The 19,768-nt window shown below is 46.4% G+C and overlaps 3 protein-coding genes across 3 annotated transcripts; all 3 read right to left on the reverse strand.

Annotated features, from left to right (window-relative positions):
• Positions 1-2,569: 2,569 nt before the first annotated feature.
• On the reverse strand, positions 2,570-3,210 carry LOC123038007 (uncharacterized protein DDB_G0287625-like). Its single transcript, XM_044461448.1, has 2 exons — positions 2,993-3,210; positions 2,570-2,933 (listed from the first exon to the last, which is right to left on the reverse strand). The coding sequence occupies exons 1-2, from the start codon at positions 3,208-3,210 to the stop codon at positions 2,570-2,572; spliced, it is 582 nt and encodes a 193-aa protein (XP_044317383.1).
• A 2,769-nt stretch (positions 3,211-5,979) lies between these two features.
• Positions 5,980-6,978, reverse strand: LOC123037974 (endochitinase A-like). The gene is made up of 2 exons (XM_044461075.1): positions 6,578-6,978; positions 5,980-6,475 (listed from the first exon to the last, which is right to left on the reverse strand). Exons 1-2 carry the CDS (start codon positions 6,976-6,978, stop codon positions 5,980-5,982), a joined length of 897 nt encoding a protein of 298 aa, XP_044317010.1.
• A 2,759-nt stretch (positions 6,979-9,737) lies between these two features.
• On the reverse strand, positions 9,738-10,746 carry LOC123037975 (endochitinase A-like). The gene is made up of 2 exons (XM_044461081.1): positions 10,346-10,746; positions 9,738-10,243 (listed from the first exon to the last, which is right to left on the reverse strand). Exons 1-2 carry the CDS (start codon positions 10,744-10,746, stop codon positions 9,748-9,750), a joined length of 897 nt encoding a protein of 298 aa, XP_044317016.1. The 3' UTR covers positions 9,738-9,747.
• Positions 10,747-19,768: the final 9,022 nt, after the last annotated feature.

Genomic DNA, 19,768 nt, shown 5'->3' on the forward strand with positions numbered 1-19,768 from the left:
GCCTTGAAATGTTGTTGGCTAGTTTCCTGGCGATGAAACTTCTTGTTGCTCCCGTGTCTATGGCCCCGCGAACTCTTGTGTTGCCTATATTCACTTGTGCAATCAGTCGTCGGCCGTTGAAGTTTATTGCTGTTGCGGGTGTGGTGTTTGCCCTGGGTGCCCGCTCTGATCCCATGGGCCTCTGGCGTTTCCCGCCGTTTCATTCCGTCGACAGCAATGGATTGTGCGTATTCCATCATGTCCGCATATCCAGCAATATATTCTTGGTGTGTTGTTGCACTGCTGTCCTATGTGTCCTTCTTCTTTGCACCTTGAACATCTATTATTCATGCTGAATGATCTTGTGATTCCTCGGTTCAGTGTTTGTGGTTGTTCCTGGGGTCTCCATTGGTTTCTTGTTTGTCTCCCGAAATTTCCGGATGTTTGCTGTTGTCTCCCGAAATTTCCCGGTCGCTGCTGTTGTGTCCAGTGATTCTCCGGTGTTTGTTGTGTTGTGCGTTCCTGTGGCTGGAGGGCCTCGAATTCCTCTGCTAACTGCAGGTATTCTGCTAGGGTTCGGCATTCTCCCCGTTTAGCATACTTTTTAAATTCCACACGACTGTTCCGGTAGACCCACTCTAGTTTTTTTCCTTCCGTGAGTGTGGTAAATCTCATAATCTTCCGTAGTTCCCGCGCGTAGTCTTTTGCTGGCTCGTTTGTACCCTGGTGTCTGCGTGTAATGTTTTCCATCGCTCTCTCTTCGTGGTCCGTTGGTCTGTAGTATCCCAGGAATTCCTTTTTAAAGTTTTCCCTCGATGGCATTGGGGTAGGATGGTTGTGCCACCAGTCCAGGGCACAGTCTCTGAGCAAAATTACCATAGCTCCTGCTGCGTGGTCGAGCTCTATCCCATAGGCCTTTGCCAGCTCTTCCATACTAGAAATGAATTCTGTCGGGTCGCCCGTGCCGTCGTAAAATTCTCCCCAGCTTCGTATTACTCCCATTGTGGCCACTTTGTCGGTCTTTCTGGGCTCGGGTGCGGGTTTTCCGTTGCTTGTCTCTTGTTTGTCTGGTATCTGTAGCAAATTCTGGTTTTTCTCCATTCCGTCGGGTGCTGGTGATGGTGTTCTCGCGTGCTTCTGTGCTAGGTCTTGGAGACGTTTGCTGGTTTCTTCGCTGTGGGCACCGCTCTTGATTAACTCCGACATTTGTTTCCGCATGTCCTCGCACCGCGTTTCTGGCTTGATGTCGAATTCCCTCAGATAGATTTCCAGTTGGGTCTTGTTGCAATTGTTGATCCAGCTTCGAGTCAGTTTGTCTTCCATTTTTAATCCGTGCTGTGTTGAGGAAGAGGGTAAACGATCTTTGCTGGTATTTTGAGGTTTCTATCTGTTTGTTTTTAACCTGTTCGGGCGCCACTGTAACGACCCTGTTTTGGGAGGCGGTATAGCTCGCCGTGGTCAGGGTTCGTGACAGATATTTATATTTATTCCTCTATAGATCGGTTTACCTCCCTTTCCCCAATAATGACACAGATGGGTAAAACTAGAGACGTGTATTTCAAAGTAATCGTATAATCGTGTAGTTGTGTGTAGATGCGTCGGGACTGCTTGTTCTGTCGATTCGGCGCTTCGGAAGAGCCGAGTGATGGACTGCTTGCTGCCGTGATCCGGTGTGCGAGTGTCGGCGCTGCGAATGGGCCGAGTGGTGAACTGCTTGCTGTGAGTGTCGGCGCTGCGGATGGGCCGAGTGATGAACTGCTTCCTGCGAGTGTCGGCGCTGCGGATGGGCCGAGTGGTGGACTGCATGCTGCGAGTATCGGCGCTGCGGATGGGCCGAGTGATGGACTGCTTGCTGCGAGTATGATCCTGTCCAGGTCGTAGAACCGATTTATAAACCGCGTTCTTACGGATCCACTACTACTACCAAGACTATCTACCAGAACACTTACCTTGTTGCTGATGTTTCCTCGAAGATCGTCGGAACGCAAGTGACTCATCTGGGGTCTTGCCTCTGCTTATATAGGCCCCGTTGAGTGTGCCCAGAGTGGTCGATGACGAGAATCCCGATCTCGATAACTCGTTATCGGGTCACGAAATATAGCGATGGTAGTCGACTATCGGTATATTAGTGTGACCGGTTTAATGTTTTTGGGCGCGCGTTTTGAAAGTGCGCGATTTTGCGATTTTTGGCGCGTGTTTTGAATGTGGTGTAGCTTAGGGAGAATAAAAGATCATTGTGTGTTGTTTTTGGAATGTTCTTTTATTATTTGTGACGCTGGGTCGTCACACCCCCCGCTTAGGACGTTGGTGTCTCCCCGGTGTTTTTTGGATGTGTCCACTTCTCCCGATCCGGATTCGGGTCGTGAGGTTGTCCGAGACCACCAGTCTAGATCTTCTGTTCCCTCTGCGCCAGGTTGTCTTTAGGTGTGTGACCGCTTCTTCCACCCTTTTCATGTGATTGTCGTATCCCCGCGGTTTTGGTTCCCAGTCCTCTTCACTTTCTTCTGATGGTTTGAACCGTTTTGTTCCGGGATGGTCGAGTGAAGAGAGCCGCCGCGGGGTTACCCATTTTGTTTGTGGTCGTTGGAAATCAGCCAGCTTGTTCCTTTTTGTTCCGGTTGTTGTCCTGGGCGTGAGGGGTCGTGCTTCGTTGTCCGTTGTTTGCCGTGTCGTTTCCTTGGTTGTTGTTGTTGTCATCGGTTGCCGTTTTGTTGCCGTGGTCGTTTTCCTGGTTGTTGGTGTTGTTATCGTTTGCCGTGTTGTCGCCGTGGTCGTTTCCCTGGTTGTTGATGTCGCCATCGTTTGCCGTGTTGTTGCCGTGGTCATTTCCCTGGTTGTTGGTGTCGCCATCGTTTGCCGTGTTGTTGCCGTGGTCGGTGTAGGAATTGGTTTCCTGGCTGGCGCTTGTCTGCCTACCGGAGCGGCCTGGGTTGGCTTCCTGCAACCAGCTGGACCTGCCACGTCCACTTGTTTGTTTATTATTGCTTGCATGGCCGGGTTTCGAGGGTAATACCTCTGTTTAATTGGGCGATCGTGCTTCATAAAGATCTTATTCGTGGCAATGTGGCTAACTCCCTTGATTTGACTCATCATATCCAATTCCTTTTTGAGGGTTTCTTGGATCTCTGCGTCTGTTAAATCGCCTGTCGCTAGTGATCCGATGCCGTGACTCTTCCGTGTTCTGTTTTTGTTTCTTTTTTTCTGTGCATTCTTGCTGTGATGCCTCCGCATTGTAGTGTCGCGTTACATTGTTCCAAGAAGTCTATCCCCAGTAGAAGGTCGCCGATTACTTCTTCGAGGATTAGCAGCGTCATCGTGCTTGTTTGGTTCCCGAGATGTATTGGTACTTCCAGTGCCTCTGTGACCGTTCTGTTTGTCCCGTCTGCTAGTCTAATGGCTTCGGTTACTTGCTTCCTTATCCCCTGCCTTGAAATGTTGTTGGCTAGTTTCCTGGCGATGAAACTTCTTGTTGCTCCCGTGTCTATGGCCCCGCGAACTCTTGTGTTGCCTATATTCACTTGTGCAATCAGTCGTCGGCCGTTGAAGTTTATTGCTGTTGCGGGTGTGGTGTTTGCCCTGGGTGCCCGCTCTGATCCCATGGGCCTCTGGCGTTTCCCGCCGTTTCATTCCGTCGACAGCAATGGATTGTGCGTATTCCATCATGTCCGCATATCCAGCAATATATTCTTGGTGTGTTGTTGCACTGCTGTCCTATGTGTCCTTCTTCTTTGCACCTTAAACATCTATTATTCATGCTGAATGATCTTGTGATTCCTCGGTTCAGTGTTTGTGGTTGTTCCTGGGGTCTCCATTGGTTTCTTGTTTGTCTCCCGAAATTTCCGGATGTTTGCTGTTGTCTCCCGAAATTTCCCGGTCGCTGCTGTTGTGTCCAGTGATTCTCCGGTGTTTGTTGTGTTGTGCGTTCCTGTGGCTGGAGGGCCTCGAATTCCTTTGCTAACTGCAGGTATTCTGCTAGGGTTCGGCATTCTCCCCGTTTAGCATACTTTTTAAATTCCACACGACTGTTCCGGTAGACCCACTCTAGTTTTTTTCCTTCCGTGAGTGTGGTAAATCTCATAATCTTCCGTAGTTCCCGCGCGTAGTCTTTTGCTGGCTCGTTTGTACCCTGGTGTCTGCGTGTTATGTTTTCCATCGCTCTCTGTTCGTGGTCCGTTGGTCTGTAGTATCCCAGGAATTCCTTTTTAAAGTTTTCCCTCGATGGCATTGGGGTAGGATGGTTGTGCCACCAGTCCAGGGCACAGTCTCTGAGCAAAATTACCATAGCTCCTGCTGCGTGGTCGAGCTCTATCCCATAGGCCTTTGCCAGCTCTTCCATACTAGAAATGAATTCTGTCGGGTCGCCCGTGCCGTCGTAAAATTCTCCCCAGCTTCGTATTACTCCCATTGTGGCCACTTTGTCGGTCTTTCTGGGCTCGGGTGCGGGTTTTCCGTTGCTTGTCTCTTGTTTGTCTGGTATCTGTAGCAAATTCTGGTTTTTCTCCATTCTGTCGGGTGCTGGTGATGGTGTTCTCGCGTGCTTCTGTGCTAGGTCTTGGAGACGTTTGCTGGTTTCTTCGCTGTGGGCACCGCTCTTGATTAACTCCGACATTTGTTTCCGCATGTCCTCGCACCGCGTTTCTGGCTTGATGTCGAATTCCCTCAGATAGATTTCCAGTTGGGTCTTGTTGCAATTGTTGATCCAGCTTCGAGTCAGTTTGTCTTCCATTTTTAATCCGTGCTGTGTTGAGGAAGAGGGTAAACGATCTTTGCTGGTATTTTGAGGTTTCTATCTGTTTGTTTTTAACCTGTTCGGGCGCCACTGTAACGACCCTGTTTTGGGAGGCGGTATAGCTCGCCGTGGTCAGGGTTCGTGACAGATATTTATATTTATTCCTCTATAGATCGGTTTACCTCCCTTTCCCCAATAATGACACAGATGGGTAAAACTAGAGACGTGTATTTCAAAGTAATCGTATAATCGTGTAGTTGTGTGTAGATGCGTCGGGACTGCTTGTTCTGTCGATTCGGCGCTTCGGAAGAGCCGAGTGATGGACTGCTTGCTGCCGTGATCCGGTGTGCGAGTGTCGGCGCTGCGAATGGGCCGAGTGGTGAACTGCTTGCTGTGAGTGTCGGCGCTGCGGATGGGCCGAGTGATGAACTGCTTCCTGCGAGTGTCGGCGCTGCGGATGGGCCGAGTGATGGACTGCTTGCTGCGAGTATCGGCGCTGCGGATGGGCCGAGTGATGGACTGCTTGCTGCGAGTATCGGCGCTGCGGATGGGCCGAGTTATGTACTGCTTCGTCGTGCGTACGTCGGGTCGAAGTGTTCTGGGTCGTTGGGAGAGATCTACTTGGTTTCTAGTGGGATTCGGGAATGTAGGGCATCGTTAGTTTCGGTCTGCCGGGCATCGTTAGGTTCGAACTGCCGTTTCTACATCCGTTTCGTTTCCGGTTCGGGAGCCGGAAACGTGACTTCTGGGGGAACTCACTGAGGTGGGCCTGTATTACGAAAACCGGGCCGCCTCAGTGATCACGACTGGGTCTGGGCTGATTTCTAGGAAACCACACCGGGACGCCAGTGATCCTGTCCAGGTCGTAGAACCGATTTATAAACCGCGTTCTTACGGATCCACTACTACTACCAAGACTATCTACCAGAACACTTACCTTGTTGCTGATGTTTCCTCGAAGATCGTCGGAACGCAAGTGACTCATCTGGGGTCTTGCCTCTGCTTATATAGGCCCCGTTGAGTGTGCCCAGAGTGGTCGATGACGAGAATCCCGATCTCGATAACTCGTTATCGGGTCACGAAATATAGCGATGGTAGTCGACTATCGGTATATTAGTGTGACCGGTTTAATGTTTTTGGGCGCGCGTTTTGAAAGTGCGCGATTTTGCGATTTTTGGCGCGTGTTTTGAATGTGGTGTAGCTTAGGGAGAATAAAAGATCATTGTGTGTTGTTTTTGGAATGTTCTTTTATTATTTGTGACGCTGGGTCGTCACACCCCCCGCTTAGGACGTTGGTGTCTCCCCGGTGTTTTTTGGATGTGTCCACTTCTCCCGATCCGGATTCGGGTCGTGAGGTTGTCCGAGACCACCAGTCTAGATCTTCTGTTCCCTCTGCGCCAGGTTGTCTTTAGGTGTGTGACCGCTTCTTCCACCCTTTTCATGTGATTGTCGTATCCCCGCGGTTTTGGTTCCCAGTCCTCTTCACTTTCTTCTGATGGTTTGAACCGTTTTGTTCCGGGATGGTCGAGTGAAGAGAGCCGCCGCGGGGTTACCCATTTTGTTTGTGGTCGTTGGAAATCAGCCAGCTTGTTCCTTTTTGTTCCGGTTGTTGTCCTGGGCGTGAGGGGTCGTGCTTCGTTGTCCGTTGTTTGCCGTGTCGTTTCCTTGGTTGTTGTTGTTGTCATCGGTTGCCGTTTTGTTGCCGTGGTCGTTTTCCTGGTTGTTGGTGTTGTTATCGTTTGCCGTGTTGTTGCCGTGGTCGTTTCCCTGGTTGTTGGTGTCGCCATCGTTTGCCGTGTTGTTGCCGTGGTTGTTTTCCTGGTTGTTGGTGATGTTATCGTTTGCCGTGTTGTTGCCGTGGTCGTTTCCCTGGTTGTTGGTGTCGCCATCGTTTGCCGTGTTGTTGCCGTGGTCGGTGTAGGAATTGGTTTCCTGGCTGGCGCTTGTCTGCCTACCGGAGCGGCCTGGGTTGGCTTCCTGCAACCAGCTGGACCTGCCACGTCCACTTGTTTGTTTATTATTGCTTGCATGGCCGGGTTTCGAGGGTAATACCTCTGTTTAATTGGGCGATCGTGCTTCATAAAGATCTTATTCGTGGCAATGTGGCTAACTCCCTTGATTTGACTCATCATATCCAATTCCTTTTTGAGGGTTTCTTGGATCTCTGCGTCTGTTAAATCGCCTGTCGCTAGTGATCCGATGCCGTGACTCTTCCGTGTTCTGTTTTTGTTTCTTTTTTTCTGTGCATTCTTGCTGTGATGCCTCCGCATTGTAGTGTCGCGTTACATTGTTCCAAGAAGTCTATCCCCAGTAGAAGGTCGCCGATTACTTCTTCGAGGATTAGCAGCGTCATCGTGCTTGTTTGGTTCCCGAGATGTATTGGTACTTCCAGTGCCTCTGTGACCGTTCTGTTTGTCCCGTCTGCTAGTCTAATGGCTTCGGTTACTTGCTTCCTTATCCCCTGCCTTGAAATGTTGTTGGCTAGTTTCCTGGCGATGAAACTTCTTGTTGCTCCCGTGTCTATGGCCCCGCGAACTCTTGTGTTGCCTATATTCACTTGTGCAATCAGTCGTCGGCCGTTGAAGTTTATTGCTGTTGCGGGTGTGGTGTTTGCCCTGGGTGCCCGCTCTGATCCCATGGGCCTCTGGCGTTTCCCGCCGTTTCATTCCGTCGACAGCAATGGATTGTGCGTATTCCATCATGTCCGCATATCCAGCAATATATTCTTGGTGTGTTGTTGCACTGCTGTCCTATGTGTCCTTCTTCTTTGCACCTTGAACATCTATTATTCATGCTGAATGATCTTGTGATTCCTCGGTCCAGTGTTTGTGGTTGTTCCTGGGGTCTCCATTGGTTTCTTGTTTGTCTCCCGAAATTTCCGGATGTTTGCTGTTGTCTCCCGAAATTTCCCGGTCGCTGCTGTTGTGTCCAGTGATTCTCCGGTGTTTGTTGTGTTGTGCGTTCCTGTGGCTGGAGGGCCTCGAATTCCTTTGCTAACTGCAGGTATTCTGCTAGGGTTCGGCATTCTCCCCGTTTAGCATACTTTTTAAATTCCACACGACTGTTCCGGTAGACCCACTCTAGTTTTTTTCCTTCCGTGAGTGTGGTAAATCTCATAATCTTCCGTAGTTCCCGCGCGTAGTCTTTTGCTGGCTCGTTTGTACCCTGGTGTCTGCGTGTTATGTTTTCCATCGCTCTATCTTCGTGGTCCGTTGGTCTGTAGTATCCCAGGAATTCCTTTTTAAAGTTTTCCCTCGATGGCATTGGGGTAGGATGGTTGTGCCACCAGTCCAGGGCACAGTCTCTGAGCAAAATTATTATAGCTCCTGCTGCGTGGTCGAGCTCTATCCCATAGGCCTTTGCCAGCTCTTCCATACTAGAAATGAATTCTGTCGGGTCGCCCGTGCCGTCGTAAAATTCTCCCCAGCTTCGTATTACTCCCATTGTGGCCACTTTGTCGGTCTTTCTGGGCTCGGGTGCGGGTTTTCCGTTGCTTGTCTCTTGTTTGTCTGGTATCTGTAGCAAGTTCTGGTTTTTCTCCATTCCGTCGGGTGCTGGTGATGGTGTTCTCGCGTGCTTCTGTGCTAGGTCTTGGAGACGTTTGCTGGTTTCTTCGCTGTGGGCACCGCTCTTAATTAACTCCGACATTTGTTTCCGCATGTCCTCGCACCGCGTTTCTGGCTTGATGTCGAATTCCCTCAGATAGATTTCCAGTTGGGTCTTGTTGCAATTGTTGATCCAGCTTCGAGTCAGTTTGTCTTCCATTTTTAATCCGTGCTGTGTTGAGGAAGAGGGTAAACGATCTTTGCTGGTATTTTGAGGTTTCTATCTGTTTGTTTTTAACCTGTTCGGGCGCCACTGTAACGACCCTGTTTTGGGAGGCGGTATAGCTCGCCGTGGTCAGGGTTCGTGACAGATATTTATATTTATTCCTCTATAGATCGGTTTACCTCCCTTTCCCCAATAATGACACAGATGGGTAAAACTAGAGACGTGTATTTCAAAGTAATCGTATAATCGTGTAGTTGTGTGTAGATGCGTCGGGACTGCTTGTTCTGTCGATTCGGCGCTTCGGAAGAGCCGAGTGATGGACTGCTTGCTGCCGTGATCCGGTGTGCGAGTGTCGGCGCTGCGAATGGGCCGAGTGGTGAACTGCTTGCTGTGAGTGTCGGCGCTGCGGATGGGCCGAGTGATGAACTGCTTGCTGCGAGTGTCGGCGCTGCGGATGGGCCGAGTGATGGACTGCTTGCTGCGAGTATCGGCGCTGCGGATGGGCCGAGTGATGGACTGCTTGCTGCGAGTATCGGCGCTGCGGATGGGCCGAGTTATGTACTGCTTCGTCGTGCGTACGTCGGGTCGAAGTGTTCTGGGTCGTTGGGAGAGATCTACTTGGTTTCTAGTGGGATTCGGGAATGTAGGGCATCGTTAGTTTCGGTCTGCCGGGCATCGTTAGGTTCGAACTGCCGTTTCTACATCCGTTTCGTTTCCGGTTCGGGAGCCGGAAACGTGACTTCTGGGGGAACTCACTGAGGTGGGCCTGTATTACGAAAACCGGGCCGCCTCAGTGATCACGACTGGGTCTGGGCTGATTTCTAGGAAACCACACCGGGACGCCAGTGATCCTGTCCAGGTCGTAGAACCGATTTATAAACCGCGTTCTTACGGATCCACTACTACTACCAAGACTATCTACCAGAACACTTACCTTGTTGCTGATGTTTCCTCGAAGATCGTCGGAACGCAAGTGACTCATCTGGGGTCTTGCCTCTGCTTATATAGGCCCCGTTGAGTGTGCCCAGAGTGGTCGATGACGAGAATCCCGATCTCGATAACTCGTTATCGGGTCACGAAATATAGCGATGGTAGTCGACTATCGGTATATTAGTGTGACCGGTTTAATGTTTTTGGGCGCGCGTTTTGAAAGTGCGCGATTTTGCGATTTTTGGCGCGTGTTTTGAATGTGGTGTAGCTTAGGGAGAATAAAAGATCATTGTGTGTTGTTTTTGGAATGTTCTTTTATTATTTGTGACGCTGGGTCGTCACACCCCCCGCTTAGGACGTTGGTGTCTCCCCGGTGTTTTTTGGATGTGTCCACTTCTCCCGATCCGGATTCGGGTCGTGAGGTTGTCCGAGACCACCAGTCTAGATCTTCTGTTCCCTCTGCGCCAGGTTGTCTTTAGGTGTGTGACCGCTTCTTCCACCCTTTTCATGTGATTGTCGTATCCCCGCGGTTTTGGTTCCCAGTCCTCTTCACTTTCTTCTGATGGTTTGAACCGTTTTGTTCCGGGATGGTCGAGTGAAGAGAGCCGCCGCGGGGTTACCCATTTTGTTTGTGGTCGTTGGAAATCAGCCAGCTTGTTCCTTTTTGTTCCGGTTGTTGTCCTGGGCGTGAGGGGACGTGCTTCGTTGTCCGTTGTTTGCCGTGTCGTTTCCTTGGTTGTTGTTGTTGTCATCGGTTGCCGTTTTGTTGCCGTGGTCGTTTTCCTGGTTGTTGGTGTTGTTATCGTTTGCCGTGTTGTTGCCGTGGTCGTTTCCCTGGTTGTTGATGTCGCCATCGTTTGCCGTGTTGTTGCCGTGGTTGTTTTCCTGGTTGTTGGTGATGTTATCGTTTGCCGTGTTGTTGCCGTGGTCGTTTCCCTGGTTGTTGGTGTCGCCATCGTTTGCCGTGTTGTTGCCGTGGTCGGTGTAGGAATTGGTTTCCTGGCTGGCGCTTGTCTGCCTACCGGAGCGGCCTGGGTTGGCTTCCTGCAACCAGCTGGACCTGCCACGTCCACTTGTTTGTTTATTATTGCTTGCATGGCCGGGTTTCGAGGGTAATACCTCTGTTTAATTGGGCGATCGTGCTTCATAAAGATCTTATTCGTGGCAATGTGGCTAACTCCCTTGATTTGACTCATCATATCCAATTCCTTTTTGAGGGTTTCTTGGATCTCTGCGTCTGTTAAATCGCCTGTCGCTAGTGATCCGATGCCGTGACTCTTCCGTGTTCTGTTTTTGTTTCTTTTTTTCTGTGCATTCTTGCTGTGATGCCTCCGCATTGTAGTGTCGCGTTACATTGTTCCAAGAAGTCTATCCCCAGTAGAAGGTCGCCGATTACTTCTTCGAGGATTAGCAGCGTCATCGTGCTTGTTTGGTTCCCGAGATGTATTGGTACTTCCAGTGCCTCTGTGACCGTTCTGTTTGTCCCGTCTGCTAGTCTAATGGCTTCGGTTACTTGCTTCCTTATCCCCTGCCTTGAAATGTTGTTGGCTAGTTTCCTGGCGATGAAACTTCTTGTTGCTCCCGTGTCTATGGCCCCGCGAACTCTTGTGTTGCCTATATTCACTTGTGCAATCAGTCGTCGGCCGTTGAAGTTTATTGCTGTTGCGGGTGTGGTGTTTGCCCTGGGTGCCCGCTCTGATCCCATGGGCCTCTGGCGTTTCCCGCCGTTTCATTCCGTCGACAGCAATGGATTGTGCGTATTCCATCATGTCCGCATATCCAGCAATATATTCTTGGTGTGTTGTTGCACTGCTGTCCTATGTGTCCTTCTTCTTTGCACCTTGAACATCTATTATTCATGCTGAATGATCTTGTGATTCCTCGGTCCAGTGTTTGTGGTTGTTCCTGGGGTCTCCATTGGTTTCTTGTTTGTCTCCCGAAATTTCCGGATGTTTGCTGTTGTCTCCCGAAATTTCCCGGTCGCTGCTGTTGTGTCCAGTGATTCTCCGGTGTTTGTTGTGTTGTGCGTTCCTGTGGCTGGAGGGCCTCGAATTCCTTTGCTAACTGCAGGTATTCTGCTAGGGTTCGGCATTCTCCCCGTTTAGCATACTTTTTAAATTCCACACGACTGTTCCGGTAGACCCACTCTAGTTTTTTTCCTTCCGTGAGTGTGGTAAATCTCATAATCTTCCGTAGTTCCCGCGCGTAGTCTTTTGCTGGCTCGTTTGTACCCTGGTGTCTGCGTGTTATGTTTTCCATCGCTCTATCTTCGTGGTCCGTTGGTCTGTAGTATCCCAGGAATTCCTTTTTAAAGTTTTCCCTCGATGGCATTGGGGTAGGATGGTTGTGCCACCAGTCCAGGGCACAGTCTCTGAGCAAAATTATTATAGCTCCTGCTGCGTGGTCGAGCTCTATCCCATAGGCCTTTGCCAGCTCTTCCATACTAGAAATGAATTCTGTCGGGTCGCCCGTGCCGTCGTAAAATTCTCCCCAGCTTCGTATTACTCCCATTGTGGCCACTTTGTCGGTCTTTCTGGGCTCGGGTGCGGGTTTTCCGTTGCTTGTCTCTTGTTTGTCTGGTATCTGTAGCAAGTTCTGGTTTTTCTCCATTCCGTCGGGTGCTGGTGATGGTGTTCTCGCGTGCTTCTGTGCTAGGTCTTGGAGACGTTTGCTGGTTTCTTCGCTGTGGGCACCGCTCTTAATTAACTCCGACATTTGTTTCCGCATGTCCTCGCACCGCGTTTCTGGCTTGATGTCGAATTCCCTCAGATAGATTTCCAGTTGGGTCTTGTTGCAATTGTTGATCCAGCTTCGAGTCAGTTTGTCTTCCATTTTTAATCCGTGCTGTGTTGAGGAAGAGGGTAAACGATCTTTGCTGGTATTTTGAGGTTTCTATCTGTTTGTTTTTAACCTGTTCGGGCGCCACTGTAACGACCCTGTTTTGGGAGGCGGTATAGCTCGCCGTGGTCAGGGTTCGTGACAGATATTTATATTTATTCCTCTATAGATCGGTTTACCTCCCTTTCCCCAATAATGACACAGATGGGTAAAACTAGAGACGTGTATTTCAAAGTAATCGTATAATCGTGTAGTTGTGTGTAGATGCGTCGGGACTGCTTGTTCTGTCGATTCGGCGCTTCGGAAGAGCCGAGTGATGGACTGCTTGCTGCCGTGATCCGGTGTGCGAGTGTCGGCGCTGCGAATGGGCCGAGTGGTGAACTGCTTGCTGTGAGTGTCGGCGCTGCGGATGGGCCGAGTGATGAACTGCTTGCTGCGAGTGTCGGCGCTGCGGATGGGCCGAGTGATGGACTGCTTGCTGCGAGTATCGGCGCTGCGGATGGGCCGAGTGATGGACTGCTTGCTGCGAGTATCGGCGCTGCGGATGGGCCGAGTTATGTACTGCTTCGTCGTGCGTACGTCGGGTCGAAGTGTTCTGGGTCGTTGGGAGAGATCTACTTGGTTTCTAGTGGGATTCGGGAATGTAGGGCATCGTTAGTTTCGGTCTGCCGGGCATCGTTAGGTTCGAACTGCCGTTTCTACATCCGTTTCGTTTCCGGGTCGGGAGCCGGAAACGTGACTTCTGGGGGAACTCACTGAGGTGGGCCTGTATTACGAAAACCGGGCCGCCTCAGTGATCACGACTGGGTCTGGGCTGATTTCTAGGAAACCACACCGGGACGCCAGTGATCCTGTCCAGGTCGTAGAACCGATTTATAAACCGCGTTCTTACGGATCCACTACTACTACCAAGACTATCTACCAGAACACTTACCTTGTTGCTGATGTTTCCTCGAAGATCGTCGGAACGCAAGTGACTCATCTGGGGTCTTGCCTCTGCTTATATAGGCCCCGTTGAGTGTGCCCAGAGTGGTCGATGACGAGAATCCCGATCTCGATAACTCGTTATCGGGTCACGAAATATAGCGATGGCAGTCGACTATCGGTATATTAGTGTGACCGGTTTAATGTTTTTGGGCGCGCGTTTTGAAAGTGCGCGATTTTGGCGCGTGTTTTGAATGTGGTGTAGCGTAGGGAGAATAAAAGATCATTGTGTGTTGTTTTTGGAATGTTCTTTTATTATTTGTGACGCTGGGTCGTCACAGAGGTAAGTGAAGAGTTGGATTGTACTTCTTTTTTGTCATGTTAAATATAAAATAGGGACTCACCTAGAATCGACAAAACCAGGCATTCTAACTATATTAATGTCTGGAAATGAATACGAATTGACGCAAATGCATCAATTATCCAACAAAAAACAGTGATATATATAAATAATATTGCAATACTATATTAGAAGCATTTAAAATTATATTGAGAATTTAAAAAAATGGGAAATTATTACGGTCTCCTATAAGAACTTGAGCTCATTTCGAACTCACTAATTAAAACAAGAGAGAACGCTATAGTCGGGTGCCCCGACTATCAGATACCAGTTACTCACGTAAAGGGAGTGCGAGGGAGATGGAGTTAGAAACTTTGATCACGCAAAACTTTTTAACGAATGGTCCGATTTTAAAAATTTCTTCTACATTTCGATAGGTATTGATAAACACAATAAAACTGCATTTTTACTTTTCCGAAATATTTAAATTTTTAAAATCGTATATAAGCGATTTCGATAGGTATTGATAAACACAATAAAACTGCATTTTTACTTTTCCGAAATATTTAAATTTTTAAAATCGTATATAAGCGATTGTGGGCGTTAAAATGTGCGTGGCACCATTTCGAAACAAACTTGCGCTGCGTAGGAACTTCTAAAATCTACATGCAAAATGCCAATCTTCTAGCTTTTATAGTTTCCGAGATCTCAGCGTTCATACGGACAGACAGACGGACAGACAGACGGACATGGCTAGATCGACTCGGCTAGTGATCCTGATCAAGAATATATATACTTTATAGGGTCGGAAACGCTTCCTTCTAGCTGTTACATACTTTTGCACGAATACAATATACCCTTTTACTCAACGAGTAACGGGTATAAATACCAAATTTTATAACACAGGCCAACAAAAATTTTAAGCAGACTTAATTGAACTTTCAATGTTTGCCTGATAACTGTACCGTGACCTAAACTTTTTGAACTCAAGGCCAAAAAATAATTTTGAAAAAAACCCAGCTTTCTTATCGCTATTTTTTTAGGACAACAGTCCTATATATTTTTATAGGACAACAGTCCTATATAAATGGACCGCGCCAGAGGCATTTATTCAGTCTTCTAAACGAATTCTACAAAGCATGAAGGGCTTTATACTAGGAGTTGCGGCATTAGCCTGTCTGTTCCTTTGTAAGAAAGGATCCGCCCATTTGCTGGAACCCGATTGCGGAACAACAAGGACTTCGCACAGGGTTAAACGGGTGATCGGAGGACAACATGCTGAAATATACGCCAATCCTTGAATGGTACTGCTCTTCAAAGACCTTGAAGCTAAATGTGGCGGTACGCTCATCACCTCCCGTAAGTTTTTAAAAAATATCTAACCTTTTTGTACCTTGTTTTTATACCCTTGCAGAGGGTATTATAATTTTGGTCAAAAGTGTGCAACGCAGTGAAGGAGACATCTCCGACCCTATAAAGTATATATATTCTTGATCAGGATCACCTCCTGAGTTGATATAGCCATGTCCGTCTGTCCGTCTGTCTGTTTCTACGCAAACTAGTCTCTCAGTTTTAAAGCTATCGAGTTGAAACTTTGCACACAGCCTTCTTTCCTTTGCACGCAGTATATATGTCGGAACGGCCGGGATCGGCCGACTATATCCTATAGCTGCCATATAACTGATTGATCGGAAATGCCATAACTTTAGTGTTTGTAAAGTTAGGAAGTTGGAATTTTCTGTGGGTTTTATATTTGGCCAATCAATCCGACCTACCAAATTTCATAAGGATCCGCCGACTATATCTTATAGCTGCCATATAACTGATTGATCGGAAATGCCATAACTTTGGTGTTTGTAAAGTTAGGAAGTTGGGATTTTCTATCGGTTTTATATTCGGCCAATCAATCCGACCTACCAAATTTCATAAGGATCGGCCGACTATATCCTATAGTCGCCATATAACTGATTGATCTGAAATGCCATAACTTTGGTGTTTGTTAAGTTAGGAAGTTGTGATTTTCTATGGGTTTTATTTTTGGCCAATCAATCCGACCTACCAAAGTTCATAAGGATCGGCCGACTATATCTTATTGCTGCCATATAACTGAACGATTGGAAATGCTATAACTTTGGTATTTTTAAAGTTAGGAAGTTGGGATTTTTATGAGTATTAAGAATGCATCATATGAATAATTTTGGAGAATATAATTTACAGAGTATTCTGCAAGGGTATATCAACTTTGGTTCCGCCCGAAGTTAGCTTTCCTTTCTTGTTTGTTTTTCAATGTGCCTTAAATGAGCGCCATATTTCAGTATAACTTAGTTATGAACATTAATAATCTATTGCAGGTTTTGTTCTGACGGCAGCGCAATGCTTTGAACCTTCGCCTAAGTATGTGCATGAGTTGTATTTATACCCGTTACTCGTAGAGTAAAAGGGTATATTGTATTCGTTCAAAAGTATGTAACAGGTAGAAGGAAGCGTTTCCGACCCTATAAAGTATATATATTCTTCTTCAGGATCACTAGCCGAGTCGATCTAGCCATGTCCGTCTGTCTGTCTGTCCGTCCGTATGAACGCTGAGATCTCGGAAACTATAAAAGCTAGAATATTGGCATTTGGCATGTAGATTTTAAGAGTTCCTACGCAGCGCAAGTTTGTTTCAAAATGGTGCCACGCCCCCTCTGACGCCCACAAGCCACAAGCTGGGGCCACAGTTTTGATGCTATTATGAAAATTTTAATTGATATGTATTTGTTTCGTCAATACCTATCGATTGGCCTAATAAAAGTTTGGCACGCCCACTCTAACGCCCAAAAACTCATGAAACGCTTAAGCCTGGCTAGCGCCTACATTTCCGCCTTTCATGGCGCCATCTAACGGATGACTTTGGAACAGCTGGCCAAGGTGCTCAACAGAGTGAACGTTAGTTCTCGATAAGGATTTCTATTAAAGGAAATTGCGATGGTTTTCATTTGTCAATACCGAAATATATCCCAAGAACTATGCAAATCAAATCTAGTTAGCCAAATTGAAGGTCTGAGTCAAACGATGGCGTATGTGTGTATGTATGTAAGCATACATAAACACAGCTGCTGGTGCAGGACAAAAGCTGCCTGCGCTAAAGCAGCGCTGGTGCTGATGCTCATGCTGTAAAGCTGCCAGCACTAAGAGAGTGCCGAATTCAACTTGATAATTTGAACTTGTTGTCCTTTTTTCCTGTGGTCACTATAATTCACACTATGTTAAAAAAAAAAACAAAAAAAACACAAGAAGACATATTTATATTAAGTTGTTTAGCTGAGTAACGGGTATCTAATAGTCGAGGCACTCGACAATAGCGTTCTCTCTTGTTTTTAATTGAAATTAAATTCTTGTTGTTTGCAGTAAGGTGCGCCTAGGCGAATACGACATGTCAACCAACCCAGATTGTTCATCGATGGGTTGTAAGCCACCCAGCTTTGAGATTGATATCGAACGGTTGATTCCCCACCCATCATATGGCATATTTCAGGATGACATAGGTCTGGTCAAACTGGCTCAAAAAGTTATTTTTTCAGGTAATGAAGGAATCTAATAACCATCAAATACTCTCTAAACTGAAAAATTTTCTTTAGACCATATCAGGCCGATCTGTCTGCTCGTCAATCAGATTGTAGACAGAACTTTTACACCATTTAGTGTCACAGGCTGGGGTAGAACTGAAACTAGTAAGACCAGCGAAAAACTTCAAACAGCAACTTTAATCAATATGAATCGTGTTATATGCGAGAATATGTTTGGAGACCACTTTCATGAATCCAAAATTTGTGCCGGCGGTTTTAACCGCGACGCATGTAACAGGGATTCGGGGGTCCGTTGTTTGCACAGCTCCCCTATGGAGAAATTGATCGGGTCTTTCAGTTCGGTATTACCAGCCATGGACTGGCAAGCTGCGGTGGAATTGGTGCGTACACAAATGTAACGCACTATATAAACTGGTTAGAAAATACTGTTAATGAAAATCTTATTCCGTTATAAATAATAAATAAAATGTACTTGAAGCATACGTTTTTTTCAAATAGCGTATAAAGCTTGTGATTGACATCAGCGAATCCATCTAATTGCAGTCTTTGCGTGTTTTTATACCCTTGCAGAGGGTATTATAATTTTGGTCAGAAGTTTGTAACGCAGTGAAGGAGACGTTTCCGACCCTATAAAGTATATATATTCTTGATCAGGATCAATAGGGGAGTCGATATAGCCATGTCCGTCTGTCCGTCTGACCGTCCGTCCGTCTGTTTCAATACCGTTTGCGAGCTCAGTTTAAAAGCTAGCGATCTGAAACTTTCACACTCGTCCTAAAACAAGTGTACGCAGATCAAGTTTGAAAACCGCCCCGATCGGATGTCTATATCCTATAGCTCCCATAGGAACAATCGGATATAACTTGCAAGAATGGAAGATATTTCGCGCAGTGTAAAAGCTATTGACATAAATCTTTCCAAATCGTATTTTTTTATGCGTACCTTGATCAGGGTAAAAGCGCGTGACGATCGGACGTCTATATCCTATAGCTCCCATAGGAACAAAAGGGTAAAATCGGTTAAAATTTAATGATTTTTAGGATATTTCGCGCAGTATACAAGCTATTGACATGAATCTTTCCAAATCGTATTTTTTTATGCATACCTTGATCAGGGTAAAAGCGCGTGGCGATCGGACGTCTATATCCTATAGCTCCCATAGGAACAAAAGGGTAAAATCGGTTAATATTTAATGATTTTTAGGATATTTCGCGCAGTATACAAGCTATTGACATGAATCTTTCCAAATTGTATTTTTTTATGCATACATTGGTCAAGGTGAAGGCGCGTGCCGATCGGACGTCTATATCCTATAGCCCCCAAAGGAACAATAGGGTGAAATCGGTCCAAATTTGATGATTATCAGAATATTTCGCGAAGTGTGTAAGCTACTATCATAAATTTTTCCAATTCTTATTTATTTACGCATATCTTGATTAGGGTAAAAGCGCTTGCCGCTCGGAAGTCTATATCTTAAAGGAGATAGGAAAAATTAATTAATTAATTTTAAGGCTGCGAAAGTATCCCTTTTTTTCTATTTGTATATGACATTTTTGCAGTATAAAAGCAATTAACTTGAAACGATGCAAATCTAGTTTACTTATGTATACCTTATTCCTTTCACTACTTTTTCACTTTTAGCAATTTCGGCAAAGTCTGCAAGGGTATTAAAACTTCGGCTTGCCGAAGTTAGCTTCCGTCCTCGTTATTGTTAATAAATAATAATATGGTTTTTTATACCCTTGCAGAGGGTATTATAATTTTGGTCAGAAGTTTGTAACGCAGTGAAGGAGACATCTCCGACCCTATAAAGTATATATATTCTTGATCTGGATCACCTCCTGAGTTGATATAGCCATGTCCGTCTGTCCGTCTGTCTGTCTGTTTCTACGCAAACTAGTCTCTCAGTTTTAAAGATATCGATTTGAAACTTTGCACACACCCTTCTTTCCTTTGCACGCAATATATAAATCGGAACGGCCAGGATCGGCCAGGATCGGCCGACTATATACTATAGCTGCCATATAACTGATTGATCGGAAATGCCATAACTTTGGTGTTTGTAAAGTTAGGAAGTTTGGATTTTCTATGGGTTTTATATTTGGCCAATCAATCCGACCTACCAAATTTCATAAGGATCGGCCGACTATATCCTATAGCTGCCATATAACTGATTGATCGGAAATGCCATAACTTTGGTGTTTTTAAAGTTAGGAAGTTGGGATTTTTTATGAGTATTAAGAATTCATCATATGAATAATTTTGGAGAATATAATTTACAGAGTATTCTGCAAGGGTATATCAACTTCGGCTCCGCCCGAAGTTAGCTTTCCTTTCTTGTTATTATATGATATTATTTAATTTAATTTTCCTGCGCAGCTTCTATAATATGTTTTGGACAATAAGAATTTGTAAATCAAATAAAAAAATTACATATAAATAAATCTCTAAGCCTTTTTATATTTGGGAGTCATGCGTCATGCTGTGAAGGATGAAGTAGCTTTGCCGGTTTTAAATGGGATCACCAATTAGCATACATTTTGAAATTCGGTGATAATGGTTGGGTGGGCATAACACCAGCCCAGCGTAAATAAACCGGAAACCCTGGAGTGACATCCCCACAGGGTATTAAGAGAAGGTACCTTTTCCGTGTAATTTTACGACTCCCCTGATCGATGTTAAAAGTAT

The sequence above is a fragment of the Drosophila rhopaloa genome, unplaced genomic scaffold (assembly GCF_018152115.1).
Source record: "Drosophila rhopaloa isolate 14029-0021.01 unplaced genomic scaffold, ASM1815211v1 contig_3, whole genome shotgun sequence".
NCBI classification, from domain to species: Eukaryota; Metazoa; Arthropoda; class Insecta; order Diptera; family Drosophilidae; genus Drosophila; species Drosophila rhopaloa.

Bases quoted from the DNA above. Each gene is read 5' to 3' on its own strand.
- LOC123038007 (XM_044461448.1), bottom strand. From the start codon at position 3,210: ATGCGGAGGCATCACAGCAAGAATGCACAGAAAAAAAGAAACAAAAAC. The intron at 2,934-2,992 runs GTATTACCCTCG...TGGACGTGGCAG, and splicing joins GATCGCCCAATTAAACAGAG to GTCCAGCTGGTTGCAGGAAG.
- LOC123037974 (XM_044461075.1), bottom strand. From the start codon at position 6,978: ATGCGGAGGCATCACAGCAAGAATGCACAGAAAAAAAGAAACAAAAAC. The intron at 6,476-6,577 runs GGAAACGACCAC...ACCAACAACCAG, and splicing joins ATGGCGACACCAACAACCAG to GGAAACGACCACGGCAACAA.
- LOC123037975 (XM_044461081.1), bottom strand. From the start codon at position 10,746: ATGCGGAGGCATCACAGCAAGAATGCACAGAAAAAAAGAAACAAAAAC. The intron at 10,244-10,345 runs GGAAACGACCAC...ATCAACAACCAG, and splicing joins ATGGCGACACCAACAACCAG to GGAAACGACCACGGCAACAA.